This window comes from Patagioenas fasciata, chromosome 9 (assembly GCF_037038585.1).
Source record: "Patagioenas fasciata isolate bPatFas1 chromosome 9, bPatFas1.hap1, whole genome shotgun sequence".
In the NCBI taxonomy this organism is placed as follows: Eukaryota; Metazoa; Chordata; class Aves; order Columbiformes; family Columbidae; genus Patagioenas; species Patagioenas fasciata.
Window position 1 is genome coordinate 23,659,001 of NC_092528.1, and position 15,108 is coordinate 23,674,108.

Consider the following 15,108-nt stretch of genomic DNA (forward strand, 5'->3'; position numbering starts at 1 on the left):
TATGGAATGTCCCTTTGGCCTCTCCCAGCTTCTTGGGCACCTGGCGTGGTGTGGGAAGCTGAAAAGTCCTGGACTACTTAACAAAAACTAAACCATCATTATGTTATCAACATTATTCTTATACTAAATCCAAATCACAACACTAGGCCAGCTACCAGGAAGCAAGTTAACTCTATCACAGCCAAAACCAGAACAGCAGGGCTGCAGCTGTAGGTCTGCTGACTGATACTGAGAACAGTTGAATTTGTTTAGCAAGTATGACTGTCAGGGGTCATGTGGTACTGAGTACTTTCAATGAGAGAAGGCTTTGTTTTTCTCAGGGATTTACAATTCTGTTTCCTTTTTCATTTGTTTGTGATTTTTTTTGTTTTTCTTTTAGACACCAGCACCCTATTGATAATGCTGGGCTCTTCTCCTGCATGACCTTCTCCTGGCTCACTCCTTTGGCCCACAGAGCATACAAGAAAGGGGAGTTGTTTATGGATGATGTGTGGACTTTATCAAGGCATGAGTCTTCAGATGTCAATTGCAGAAGGTAGAGATATCTTGTTCTTTATTATTTTCTTGTTTGTGTTTTGTTTGGTTTTTTTTTTGTACAGTAATTCACAGGCAATTATATAGTATTGCCCTAGAATAACAGCACTGGTATTTTTTTCTGCCTTTCTCAGAATTGTGGAATTTAGTTTTATCCTTCATAGACTAATTCGTCCTGCTGCGCTGTTTCTGTACACTCACCGATTTCAGTGAACTTAGGGGATTCTATCTCCAGGAGTGTTTTGCAATTGTTTTTCTGATTTTACATGCATTTACCTTTAAACTGTTTGTGTTAAATCAAAGTTATTTCTCAAGGCTCCACTGAAAAAATTTTGCACTAAAATAATGAAAAATAATACTGACAGTAGCAAGGGGATTTGAATATTGGTCATATCTTGAAATCAAGCTTATGTTTTATGGCTAACGAGAATTTTTCTCAGGTTTTGACTCTGCAACTCTTCTGTCAGATCAGCAAGGAAAGACTGACAAGTCAGTAGGTTGAGATTGACAAAGAGACTGCAGACAAAGCAAAAGGCATTATGTTTTTCATCCCGCTTTTCTAGAATTAGCACAACATAGGTATTTCAAGATGCAGATATTTCTCTTTACCTCACAGAATGTACCACGTATTTATTTCTCTTGATACCTAGTAATTTTTGTTGCTCTAAAGTAGGAAGTGCTTGGGATTTTCACAAAGAAGTGCCTATGAGATGGTACGTTCTCTCATGGTGAAAAATTTATAACCTGAGGCTTCTGTTTTGATCAGGCTGGAGAGACTATGGCAGGAAGAACTGAAAGAAGTTGGGCCTGATGATGCTTCTCTCCGGAGGGTTGTGTGGATTTTCTGCCGCACCAGGCTCATCATTTCCATAGTGTGTCTGATGATCACGCAGCTTGCGGGTTTTAGTGGACCAGTAAGTAATATCCATCCTTTTTTTAACGACCCCAGGGGGCTCCATCTCATGGCCAACTGTAAAAATCTTAAGGTTTCATTGCAGAATCACTTAAATGTTTTGACTAGCTAGATATTTTGGGGCAAAATTCCAGAGTGATACAATAATCGAAGATAGGTTTCCTACAGCTGATGGATCAGTTGCTGAATACCAAGGCCAAGTTCTTGGAGGAGGGTGGGGGAGTTTAGGTATCTTGGAGGAAATGCACGCTTGGTTTTTCTCTCTGGTTCTGAGTATAGTTTAAAGTTCTTCCTTAACTATTATGTGGTCTTTCTGCATAACATTCTGATGTGCAGGTCTTACAATGGTTTTCTTTTTTGTTTTGAAGTTCTGTAAATTTACCTTGGAATAAAATTCAGTCTGATAAAACGCTATTCTTAGATTATTGGCATTAATAGCACAGTCTTCAAGAAGTGGAACAAAACGATTTTATTAAACTAATAAAATCAGGTCTCAAGAAGTCTGTGGGTATAGTCTTTACTGATCCTACGGGGAGTGGTCAGACAGGTTTCATGTAGAAGTGTTAGAGCATGTTATTGGCTCTAGGAACTGCTGCTGTTTGTTGCTATGGGTTGTAATGAAGATAACAACATATGGGACTTGACATTCACACCATTTTTGTCACCTGTTTGTTGCACATGCTGTGCAGATTTACAGTTGAAATTTTGACTAAATTTATTCTCTACACATTTCCCTTGAGGAGTAGGAGCAGTATTACTGCTAGTAGTACACGTTTCAGTGTGCTGGTAAGCTGAAGGTTCATTTCTTGGGTAAGTACACATGGGTGCACTGTTAGGTGAAATGTCTTTTTAAAATGTTTTCCTGCTTTTAAATGTGTTATCAAAACGATGTTCTGCTTTTTAAGCCTGTTTAAAGTTTGCCTTGTTTTGTGTAATATGAATGACAATAAATGTTTCTGTGATACTGTTTTCTTGGTAAGAAATTATAGTAGCTTGTATTGTAAAACATACAAACATACTTTGGTAATTAACAATAAATAATGACTAAGGTTTTAACAGCACTAGCTTTCCCCAAGAAGAGCTTCTGTCATTGTTTCACTACAGGGCTTTAGTATCTGCTTTTATCTTTAGCAAAGAACTTGCACCAAGGTTGCCCCTAATTTCTGTGGTGTAATTTCCTCAGCTGGTCTCAGCTGAACTGCTGAGTGAGAGTGAGTGGGAGGGGAAGAAGAAAAACAAACCAACTTGATGAGGCTGGGGGCTACCACAGCAACTGATGCTTGATTTGGGTGATTTAAAATTATCTATAGACATTTGCACATTTACAGGCAACCTTATTCATTTCTCTGAATAAGGGATGATTCCCTTTTGGTTCCATCATTTGGCACGTAAAATACACCTCTACCACCCCTCCTCCCGGTTTTTAAAACTGGCATGCCCCATAGATATGTATATGCTGTCTCCTCAGAAGTATCCGTGCTTTCTTGTATTGTTACTCCCTTTCAGTCACCTGAGGGTGAAAAGGGATATCAGGAAAAGCACTTGACCTGAGGTATTGGTGAAAATTATAAAAATGGAGTTAAACACTTCAAGGGTCTTCCTTTGATAAATTCTGTGTCTGGCACAGTATCCAAACTTGTAACCTGGTGAGACTGCTGCATGTGTCGGACTGCCTTGTAATAACCATCAGAATGTACGAGTATAGATGAGATACCATTTATCAGCAGTGAATATTTGCTACCATTTGATTAGCTACCAAAACTTTCATGTTCAGGTTGAGGAACAAAGAAGTTTTTGATTACTAAACACAATCAGTTTAACTCCAGGTCTGAACAATGTACCTGTTTGTAACTGTTCAGAGCTATTCCTCCTGTTTGGGAGATGGGGAAATTTGCTATCTTAGTGGAGTACAGCTTGACAGTTTGGTCAGTTATTGGAGGGGGGAGTGGTAAGCTCTTGGAGGTAAGTTTCCCAGTTTCCCAGTTGGCTCCAGTTGCAGCCTGTCCTGTGCTGTCGCACACTGGCTGCAGCAGGGACGCCAGCGCTGCAGTGGGACCAGTGACAGAAGCTGTTCTTTAGAATTTTCAGGATGTGGCTGTTTTCTGCGTCAGAATGAGACAGTCCTGCTGGGCAGAGCCAACGCCAAGAGCAAAGGTAAGGTAATGTTTATTCCATGGGAATGCTTAAGACAGCCAAGCAGCTAGTACCAACTACTACGGTAATAGTCACAGGAGTTCCTTTTTCCCCACTAGCTTGAGTTTATGTTTTTGCACCGTAACTTTCTTGTTTTGTAAATAACTTTATGCTGGATTCCTTTTGTTAAGCTAGTTCGAATTCAAATAGTATGTGTTCAGATGTAAATGTTACTTCTGTGTGACTTTTTTTCCCCTCCCTTTTCAAAAATTCTTTAATCTGCTGTTTCCTCTTTTCTTTCTCCTGGAGAAAAAAAAATGGGGTTATTATATAAGCTGGTCTCTATTTCATCACGGGAGATGCTGAATCTATAAAATAGTGCTGAAAAATTGCACTAAAAAGTTTTGGGAGGAATGAGACCCCAGGAAACATCTGCTATCTTTATACATCCTCTGTTGGAGACTTTCAGCAATGCTGTGGTGTGCGAGGAAATGCTTGCAGTCTGCGACCATGCTGAGTTACAGCTCGTGAGGAAAAAGGGGGATTTTCACCCCGGTTGCTCAGTGACTCGGTTGCATATGTTGGATTGAATGCTGGAAAAAGAAGTCAGTAATCTTCTTAGTAACTGCAAACCAACTGTGTGCAGTTATGGTCCAAACTGTTGATGTAAAACTCAATCGAAGTAAGGAGAAAGTTGGAATGCAATAGGTCTGTGAGTATGAGCTCCTCACATTTGTTCAGGGATCCGTATGTAAATTTTCTCAGTGGCCATTCTAGAACCTGATGGACATCTGGCTTTAATTCGCACCCGTGAAAAAGAAAGAGCAAAATTATTTACAGCATGTTTCCTTGGTTCTGATGTGCAGAATTATTTTCCTCAAAACAGATTAATTTGATCTCCATTTTTTTTCTGTTATTTGGTGCTGTGCTATCGCTATTAATGCCTTTGCTGAAGTAGTGGGGTTTTGGTTTTTTCCTCTCTTCAAACTATACAGAACTCTAATTTGCAAAACCTGGTTTGGCCAAGAGGACTTCAAAGGACTGATGTGAAAGGCTTCTCATATATTTTCTTTGCTCTCAGATTTTTTTTTTGTTGTTGCTTTTTCCTGTGGGCAAAGGTAATTCTCTGCTCTGTACTAGCATATTGAAAGCACCAATATCTTAAAGCATCATTTGTTGAAAAGCTCGCTATGAAATCTTTTGTTGTCTGTGCAGCCTCACTGTAGGAAGCTTTTTAAACCAGATTTCAGAATCTGTGCAGCCTCAGAAGCCTCATCTGCTGGCACCTGCAAGTTTGACTTCTTTTGGACTTCATGAACAAATACCCTTCTGTTTTTGTATCTTTATGATTTTGTGTGCAGTTTCAAATCTAGTTTATGTTAGAGGCCAAGACTGACTGTTCGATATTAGCACTTTATAATTACCCTGTATTTGCAGATTGTATGTTTAAACAATGATCTACCTGTTGTACGATGTTTTTGATATGTTACCATTTAAGATGGCGCTTTATTTCAAATAAAAGTCTGTTGTTTCGCAGTCAGTAATATTTAATATTGCTGGTGATTGTGAGTTGTATGATGTTATACTGTGCCATTGGACCACAAAGAGCTGGAGGTGGGAGCTGGTGATTCTGGGGGCTGTCTTATTTCTGCAGGTGATGTTTGAAATGTGATTCCCGAGGTAAAGTGTTGATGTTTTTTGGGGGGAGAGGGTATGGGGAGGGATCAAATGGTTAATTTCTTGTCTTTTTTTTTTTTTCTCCCTCGTCCCCAATGATTTGTGATATTGCGTACCTTGTGCTTTCTGCTTGTTTTTTTCTTTACTATTAAACTGCTGATGTTTATTTCCAGGAATGTTTTGCAAATGTCCTTCTCACTCTTCCCCTCTACAACTGTAGGTACACTGTTCCTTTTTATCAAATAAGCACGTTTGAAGCAAACCAAAGATAAAATAAAAAAGGTCTTAATGTCACATAAAGGAATGTTTCTTAATGTGCGCAGATGTATAAGTAGTGACTATATTTTAAAACTCTTCTATATGATAATGCATTGCTTTCAGCTAACTGACAGATTTATGTTAAGTTAGAAGACACGGAGGATTAGAAGCGTGCTGCGAGGAATATGGCTCCAAATTAAACTCTCTTTACCTACTAAATTTGACTCAGTGCTTGGCTCTCAGCAGGGCTTTGTGTTACAGTACTCCTTGTATTGACACCTTTTACTTCTAGAAAGAAGATGCTTTCTATTTCAAACGGCTCTTTTAAAAGCAAAGTAGCCTACTTAATTCTAACTTAACATAAAGTTGTTGTGTGGTCTTCTGGAATGGTGGGGTGTTCATGCGAGCTTGCATTTCTTCCTGTAGGCGTTCGTTGTGAAACATCTTTTGGAGTATACCCAACAGAGTGAGTCCAACCTGCAGTACAGCTTGTTTTTAGTTTTTGGCATCTTTATGACGGAAGTAGTGCGATCTTGGTCCCTTGCGCTGACCTGGGCTTTGAATTACCGCACGGGGGTTAGACTGCGTGGAGCTATCTTGACCATGGCCTTTAAGAAAATTCTTAAACTGAAGAACATCAAGGAGAAGTCTCTTGGAGAGGTAAGCTGCAGCATCATTTTAGAAATCACAGTGTGAAAAGGGGCATGCAATCTATTCTTTCAAGAATGAGCTGTCCCTTAAATCTAATAATCTGTTATGTGTATTTTTCAGCTCATAAATGTGTGTTCCAATGATGGTCAAAGGATGTTTGAAGCTGCAGCAGTTGGCAGTTTGTTGGCTGGGGGCCCTATTGTGGCCATTTTAGGAATGGTTTATAATGTGATTATTCTGGGTCCAACAGGCTTCTTAGGCTCTGCTGTCTTCATCCTTTTCTACCCAGCAATGGTGAGTTGGAAAGAGTTAAGACTGACTTCATTTAATAAAATGAGGTCAGACATATGTATAGTTCTGAATAGGTGCTGAAATGTGCTAAGTTTAGCCCATTTATGGAATTACATGTTATCAAAGGTGTTTCTAAAGACAGTGTATGAAGCAGAAATTTGGAACGGAAATCTTAAAATGATAAAATTAGCAAGTGGAAATAGGAAAGCTGATAGATTTGACGGAGATAAATGTGTTGGTAGAAGCCCCAACTTATTTTCACAAATTTTACTTTTGTTGAAACTTGCTATCATGAGCTAGTGCTCAGTGCAGACGGGGTGGGAGGAAGTGAACAGTGTTTCAGATTTTCCTTTTATGTTACAACAGCCACCTTGCCCCATCCCTGAATGCCTTTCCCAGATTCAAAATTGGCTTCCTCTGCTAGTGAGGAGTGGAAAGTTCTTGTTCTGACTTGCCATTAATGTTGCACGGTGTCGTCTTTTGTTTCAGATGTTTGTATCGCGCCTCACAGCTTATTTCAGAAGAAAATGTGTATCCACAACAGATGAGCGTGTGCAGAAGATGAACGAAGTTCTTAATTACATTAAGTTCATTAAAATGTATGCCTGGGTCAAACCATTTTCTCAGAATGTCCAAAGTGAGTTCACACAATCTGTAAATGTTTCCTTTTGTGCAGATGTCCCATTGCTTAGTACCCTGGTGTGTCCTCCTAGCTGAGTACCATAGATGTTGATGTGCGTGCCGTGTAATAACAATTTCATCCTTTGGGCTTCCCGTTCGTTATGCATTATGGGTTGGACAAACAGACCTGCTTCTAAAATTTCACATTCTAGCATGATGATGTTTGTGGCTTGGCACTAATCTTTATTTTTAAAATTTTATTCCATTTTTTAACATTTATTAAATGTGCTGGCTGCTCCATTTTAAATTTAGTAAAAAGACCTCTTCTTGTGGAGATTTACAGACTATAATAGTTTGTTCCTCAGTAACTGCAATTTTTATAAGAAGGTATATAACGGGATAAATGCTAAAGCATAAAGAGTCCTTTTTTACTCAGTGTTTGTAGTGCTATGGTAGTGTCTGTGTATGTACCCACTGAATGATACTTCAAACATGGTGCCCCTATTTATATTTCTAGAAATTCGTGAGGAAGAACGTAAAATCTTAGAGCGCGCAGGCTACTTCCAGAGCATCACTGTGGGGGTGGCTCCCATAGTTGTGGTCATTGCCAGCGTGGTGACCTTTTCTGTCCATATGATCCTTGGCTATGATCTTACAGCAGCTCAGGTAACTTACTGCAATGTTGGAAATACTCTCTGAAATATTGCCACAGTCATTTTTTTCTGCTAAGCCGTTTTTCTTCAGCATATTCTGTGCTTTGTGGCTGTGCCTGTGTGGCCAGGCTGTGTCCCTGCTCACAGAAAGGACACCTGATGGCTGTGACAGCAGCACCTGTCTTCTTTTATTTTGCATAAAAAGCTCTCAGTGCTGTTTCAGCCCTGACCTTCCCCAGAACAGGCTTTGAGCTGAATGTAAACCAGCACTCCTGTTTGCTGTTCAGGTAGGAAATTTGGATTACTGGATATTTTTAGTTTACGATGTGCTTGGATGCAAACAGCACAAATCTGTCTTCAAACAGGATTTGAACATGTGTCTTCACAAGTAATAGGCTAATGCAGAATATACTAGTTGCTGCTTTCAGTAGACCTACAGATGCTGAAGATGTCTGTCTTGGTCTGTTACAAAGCACTGAAGAAAGAGTTGGGTAGATCTGCTGTTTGAGATGATGTTGAATATTTAAATGGTTATTCTTGGACTGTGGACCTTTTCTATGGCTTTAAACTGCTGCTGTGACAATTCAGCTTTTAGAAGGTTGGAGTTGTTTGTGTGTTGCATCCAAGTGTGATCCCTTTTTGTGTTTCATTCTTAGGCATTCACAGTGGTCACTGTCTTTAATTCAATGACTTTTGCTCTCAAAGTGACACCTTTCTCAGTGAAGTCTCTATCTGAGGCATCTGTTTCTGTTGACAGATTTAAGGTAAGCGGTCATTTGACCTTTCAGTTTTACGCATGCAATTCTGCAAAAGAGATACAAATCTAATGAAGGAATAGTAGAAGTTAAAGATAATACCGCTGTGGGAAGGAAAATATTCTTGTTTAATGATTGTAGGATTTTCATGTTGACCACTGAAAGAGATAGAATACAGGACTGGTTGGCTCACAGTGTAATAATTCTTAAACTCCTTTTAAAGACCACCTGCATGAAAAGACAGTACAACGTGTCTGCAATGAAATGTCGTGTTTTGCTGTTGAAACTCTTTTTGGAAATGTCATCTATTAGGTAGGCAGCTTTGCAGAAACCCGTAGAGTTTTATTTGTAGTAATGAAAAACAGGTTTTGTATTTCCAGACCAGATTAAGTGGCTGAAACTCTACTACATGCATAAAATACAGTTGTGATCTGATGAAACAGAGCCTATGGCAGGAAATTAAAACCCTCATAACAAACAATCCTATCTCATCCTTCAGTCCATGTGAAGTGAATGCTTTAGTGTGAACTCGGAGGACAGGCCTTTATTTTGTCTCTTCTCCTGAAGACAATAGTACACTGCACATTGCAGAAGTTTCCAGACAGGATTCCACAAACATAGACCAATGTACAGAATCTCTGTAATACATTCATGAAACAACCTGGGTGTGGGAAGAATGGAACCTGCAGAAAGGTTTTGAGATCCCATTGCTTTTGAGCATTTTTGTTTCTTCTACTGGGTCACCCTAAGTCAGGCTTTCTTAAATCCGAATGCAGTGAAGGGAGTTTTGGGAGGGAAGAGGAGAAAGGGAGATTGTGGTATCTCCCAGTTCCACTTTAAACAGTGTAACCTGCACAGGGAGTGTAACACAGGTGGGGATACTCTAACAGCACAGTAAAAATGTAACTGACTTTGGCTCTGTAAAGGAGTGTGAGCTTTCTTACGAATGTATGGTTCAGGCACAGCAATTGCAAGAGTAAATAAGGCTGAGAACTGGGAAGTCTTTAATCACATAAGGCTTCTTAGTTCAAAACATAAACTATGTAAGTGGATAACATTTTGTCTTGTAATTAAACTGTGAAAAATCTCTTCCTAATCTGTTGTTTGTAAGTACTGATGGATGTGGTGGAAAACATGATACAGTGGACTTAATGGCTTCCTTCTTCCAGCCCCAGACAGGTCAGCTAAATTTGTGTGAGATTATTTTTCCCAACAGAAAAGCTGAGGGGTAAAGGCTGAAGTTAAAAGTCACTCCATCTCCTTCCCTGATGAGCTGGTGTGCAGGACAAGTCGGCCACTTTCCTTCATGGTGACCTCTCTTTTCCAGCCCAGGTGTTCTACTCCTGTGTGCTATATCTGGAAAGAGAGCTGCATTTGCAAACTGTTAAATGAATAAGCCTGCCTCATATTGCATGCAGAGTGTTGCAGTTCTGTAAAAGTCTTGGTGTATCGAGGTGCTTCCACCACATCCAGGAATGCCCTGGCCACTTAGCAGGCCTGGAGTTAGTTTACACTAATGAGCTACCTTTTGCTCTTCAGCTTCCTCCTACTATATAGCCTGATGTGTTTTGCTGCGTGAGTGTGCCGTAGGCTTGTCTCCCAGTCTTGATCAGGTGTCTCATCTTTACACCTCTCTCACAACTCCTATCAGAGTTTATTTCTAATGGAAGAGGTTCATATGATAAAGAAAAAACCAGCCAATCCTCACACCGCGATAGAGGTGAAAAATGCTACCTTGGCTTGGGACTTCTCCCACGCCAGCGTCCAGAGCTCACCAAAGTTGACCCCCAAAGTGAAAAAAGACAAGAAAGTCAGCAAAGGCAAGAAAGAGAAAATGAAGCTACAGAATGAGGGACAGCAAGCTGTGCTGGCAGAGCAGAAGGGCCATCTTCTAGTGGACAGTGATGACCATCCTAGCCCTGAAGAGGAGAACAAAATCATCCACCTGGTTAACCTTCGGCTTCAGAGGACTCTCTACAACATTGACTTGGAGATAGAAAAGGTAAGAGAAGAAAGGAGGAAATCTGAGCTTTCAAAAGACCTCATTTTTAGCTGTCCCTTGGAATAAGCGAGCTGTGTATTTTTGCATGAAATGGAGCAATATTGCTTTTGTGCACTCCTGTAATATCCATGGCAACTGCTGTACCCTGGATCCAGTGTCTGATCTTGGTGTAAACAGCTGTGCCATTTTAGCAAACTAGATCCTTGCAAACAGCCTATGAAACAGCTGCAGGTTGTAGAGCTTTCACATCTAATGGATGGCTTCGCTGTTTGTAGCTCTCAATACAGTATATGATTCATTGAACTTAAAAAATCAACAGGGCAACAGGGATATCAGTGGGGTATTGGTGGATGGTGCTTTCCTGCAACCGTTGGATAATTTTGCTGTGTTTCAGCTATATTCTGGGTAGACGTTTAGAGTGATTAGGTGTTCTAAGGGAGTATAACAGTGCTTTTCATTGAAGAATGTGCAATTTTCTTCCCTGACAATTTTTGTGCAGTAGAAGGACACAGATTTTTCAAGAATTTAGAAGCAGTTGGAGTCCTCATTCCAAGATGGGTGAAAGCATGTAAAATCTCAAAGAAAAAGCATTGGACTTTATACATGACATCTACAAATACAACAGTTTTGCAGTTTGGCACTTGGATGCTGTAGTAATGGGGATACATGTATTTATCAAGATATTTATGCTTAAATTGTCTCTTATAGTCATATGAGTAGAAGGGTAGTTTAAACTATTTTAAACTATAAATCCTATACATTAATCTTTTGAAAAAGTTGCATATAGTTTAAGAAATAACCTTGAAAAAGGAGCACAGTTACTTGAAAATGTAAAGGCCAATTTACTATCAGAAGTTCATAAGTAAGAGAAGGACAGCAGTGTGTTTCACAAGTGGCTATACCTTTTTTGTCTACTTTAGCTCTTTTTACAAAAGGAACAAAAGTAGTTTTGAATTCATTGTTTAATGTGGGTATCAACCTACCTGTTTCACTGTAGAGAAATGCTTCAAAGTGACTGGATTCTAGCTGTTTCTTGGTACGTGTTCCTTAGAAAGCTACATCTCATAGGCAAGCAGTTTTACTGGACACGCATATCCTAACCTCTGATTTTTCTTTCCTTTGTATATTTCCTTATCACCCTGAAAAGCATCTTGGTGGATTCTGTTCAGGCAGACCCTGGTGCGTTTTGCTGGGTGTAAAAGGCCCAATCAAAGGGCAACTGATCTTAAAGTACGTTCATTTTTCACCTGTGCAGCTGGTTCAGTTTTAGTCCACTGTGGCATAGTGTTCCCTCGTTATTATTTGACAGTTACAATATTGACTTTATTGTTTTTTTTCGGTCTGTTACGTCTTTTTTCAGCTATCATTAATGTCCAGCTGTCCCCTCTGAGATACTCAAGGTAGTCCCAATTCTGAAAGGGATAGAGACTATGATAAACGAGTACTATAATTTCTTTTTCTGTTTAGGGAAAACTTGTTGGAATTTGTGGCAGTGTGGGGAGTGGAAAAACTTCACTTATCTCAGCAATTTTAGGACAGGTGAGAAATACCGTTTTGACTACTTCTGCTTTTCTCTTTCCTATCTTCTATTTCACTTGTTTGTACTCTCTAGAAAAAGTCTGTGCTATGGAATAGCATAATTTCACAGTTTATCTTCAATTTCAGATGACCCTGTTGGAAGGTAGCATTGCAGTAAGTGGAACATTTGCATATGTGGCCCAGCAGGCCTGGATTCTCAATGCTACCCTTCGGGACAACATTCTTTTTGGCAAGGAATACGATGAAGAGAGGTTTGTCAGAACCGTTTGCCGATTTTTGACTAAAGCTTAGCAATTCTTGGCCCAAATGCGGGAAAATTTAATGCAGAGTATGCCGCAGTTAAAGTCTACGTATCTCTTTAGAGTCTGTCTTCAAGACTCGTTTAAGAGCCTGCATGTGGTCGCTGTGCTGGCACTGTCAGTGCCGCCGTCCTCGCTCTGTGCACAGCGAGGGCTGTTCCTCCTGCTGCAGCCCTGGCTGAGCTCTGCTTTGAGCAGCACCCAAGGGGCATTTTCTCTTGCTGTCCTGGCCCCACCACCTTAAAACACAACAACTGCTGTTTGCAATGCACTGGCACCTTCTGTGGCCCTTCCCTCTGCCAGGTGTCCCTGGAAAGAAATTGCCTCCTTACCCTCACGGGACTTCAGAAATTTCCTCCTGGGAATCCAAGGCAGATCGTCTGTTTTAGGCTGCTGGAATGTCTGTCTGCTATTAATGTAGAAAGTGGGATCGTGCTGTGGTAGCTAGATAGTTGGGGGGGGGAAAAAACCTGTTCTTACTGCTTATCTAATTGTTCTTCAGATACAATACGGTGTTGAATGATTGCTGTCTAAGGCCTGACCTAGCCATCCTTCCAAATGGGGACCTGACAGAGGTATACATTTTACTTAGAGTAAACTGACTAGTAGATGAAGAAAAGTATAGCTTTGGTTTGGCGGACTAGCCTGGAGTGAGGAAAACATTAGTGTGATATGTGTGAGAGCCAGGCTGTGCAATGCACCTTCTTGTTTACCAGTGCAGACCCTGGGCTATTGAGAGCTGTGCCATGGTTTTCACGCAGATGTTGGCAGTTTGGGGGTTCTTCATTGTGTTTTAAATTTACCTGCCTTAATAGAACCTATTTGAACTTGATTTAAAATGGCTAAGAAAAGAGCATGTCTATGTTACTACAAAAAAAAGGTAAATAAGCAAAAAAGTAGTGCCACATTTCAAGCATATCAAGCTTGAGTTTGTAAAATGTGTCACAAGGAAATGGACACCTGCACTATAGAACTTATATATGTATTAAAACAATATACAATATTATGGGGTGTGTATATACATGTAAATTATTATCTGCTTCATTCTGGTCAGCTCTTGAGCTCTGAATATCTGTGTTGCATGGTGCTGTAGAATAAAAGAATGGGTGTGTGTCTGTGCAGATTGGTGAACGAGGGGCCAACCTGAGCGGAGGACAGCGTCAGAGAATCAGCCTGGCTCGAGCCCTATACAGTGACAGAAGCATTTACATCCTTGATGATCCCCTTAGTGCCTTAGATGCTCATGTTGGAAATCACATTTTTAACAGCGCAATAAGGAAGCACCTGAAGTCAAAGACTGTCCTTTTCATCACTCATCAGCTTCAGGTACTTCATCTCTCATATTTTCTTAGACTTTCTTGAAATGTTGTTTAGTCAGTTGCCTTCATACTGGAAATTTTTATACCCTGACCTGTTACAGCACATCCCTGTCTGTCTATAGGATGTGTGGTTTACATTTACAGACTAGTTTGCAAATGTGCATTGAATACAATCTAGTTCTTTATTTGATACCAGTGCTGCTTGGTGTCTGATCAGGGCTGTTAACACTTGGCTAAAGAAAATTTACCAGAGAAATAAATATCTTGTTCAAAACCACTTTTGCTAACTTGCTGTAAAGCTAGTTCATCACATCAGAAAATGCTTAGATTTGGTGTCCGTAAATCAGAATGGATGTATTCTGAGATTGTTTTTGCCATCTGTATATAGAAATATTAATAGTTAGTATATCAGTATTTGCAGTGCTTAAGTATCCTGAATTGTCTTCCATAACGAATTGTTCTTTGATAGAACGTAAAAACTTTTGATTTGTGTAAAGTAAGAGTAATCACGGTGCTCTAGTCAATGCAGGGCCTTTAAAAATCAGATGTCTTTTATCTAAGAAGAGGTGTATTTTGTGAAAATATCTAATAATTACTGAAAAGGATTGTGTGGGAGTGTGTGTGATTATCGGACATAATGATCGAGACTTGTTCTTACTGCCATTTTCTCCAGTATCTTGTTGACTGTGATGAAGTGATTTTCATGAAAGAAGGCTGCATCACTGAGCGAGGAAGTCATGAGGAACTGATGAATTTAAATGGGGACTATGCAACTATTTTCAACAACCTACAGCTGGGAGAGACACCACATATTGAGGTGCTTGGATTTTTATTTTAAGGTGCTATGAGTGTTGACTTTTCTGATGAGATGAACCAAATGATGTGATTGGAAGGCTGGAAAATGGCTTCACATGTTTGTATGATGATCTGACTGATAGATTTCCTGGGTGTGCTTCATTAACACTTTGTATTTGCAGTAACAGTTCACATTCAGGGAATGTGCAGGGGAGAGGACTCTGCCAATAAGCTCATGAGTTGAATGTGAAAGTAATGAGCAATCTCCTCTGATGCTCAGACCAGGAATCTCATTGTGTCTTGTACACCTCACTTCTTAATTTACCTCCAAATTAGCGCAGGACCAACTTTTGAAAAAATTCTTGCTGATTTGTTACTTCTTTTGCGCGTAGAGAGTGAGTGAGGCACAGCAAAAGTAACACAACTTGTTACTTGAACAGTAAATGTGTGTGCAGTTTAGTTTTTGGACATTTGATTTCTGGGAGACCATGTTAACTGGACTTCATCCTTAGATACATTTCATCAGAGCTTTCCTGAATGAAGTACTAAGGTCTTTGGGGAAAAAGAGCCTCTTAATAAAATTGAGAGTTATTTTTACAAGGGACAGGGGGATTGAATCTTTCTCTCAGTAGCAGGGGTGAAATTCCTCTGCCATGTATGCTCATAGT

General features: G+C 39.9%; 1 protein-coding gene across 3 annotated transcripts in view; it reads left to right on the forward strand.

Moving 5' to 3' along the window:
- Positions 1–15,108, forward strand: part of ABCC5 (ATP binding cassette subfamily C member 5) — a 45,583-nt gene that overhangs the window by 14,278 nt on the left and 16,197 nt on the right. For 2 of the 3 annotated variants that reach the window (XM_065844712.2, XM_065844711.2), the window contains exons 4-16: positions 380–535; positions 1,301–1,448; positions 5,942–6,175; positions 6,287–6,460; positions 6,947–7,094; positions 7,596–7,744; positions 8,388–8,495; positions 10,138–10,488; positions 11,956–12,027; positions 12,154–12,278; positions 12,829–12,901; positions 13,449–13,652; positions 14,319–14,462. In XM_065844712.2, coding sequence (XP_065700784.1) covers positions 380–535; positions 1,301–1,448; positions 5,942–6,175; positions 6,287–6,460; positions 6,947–7,094; positions 7,596–7,744; positions 8,388–8,495; positions 10,138–10,488; positions 11,956–12,027; positions 12,154–12,278; positions 12,829–12,901; positions 13,449–13,652; positions 14,319–14,462 — 2,086 coding nt within the window. The other variant, XM_071812640.1, reaches the window with a different exon arrangement.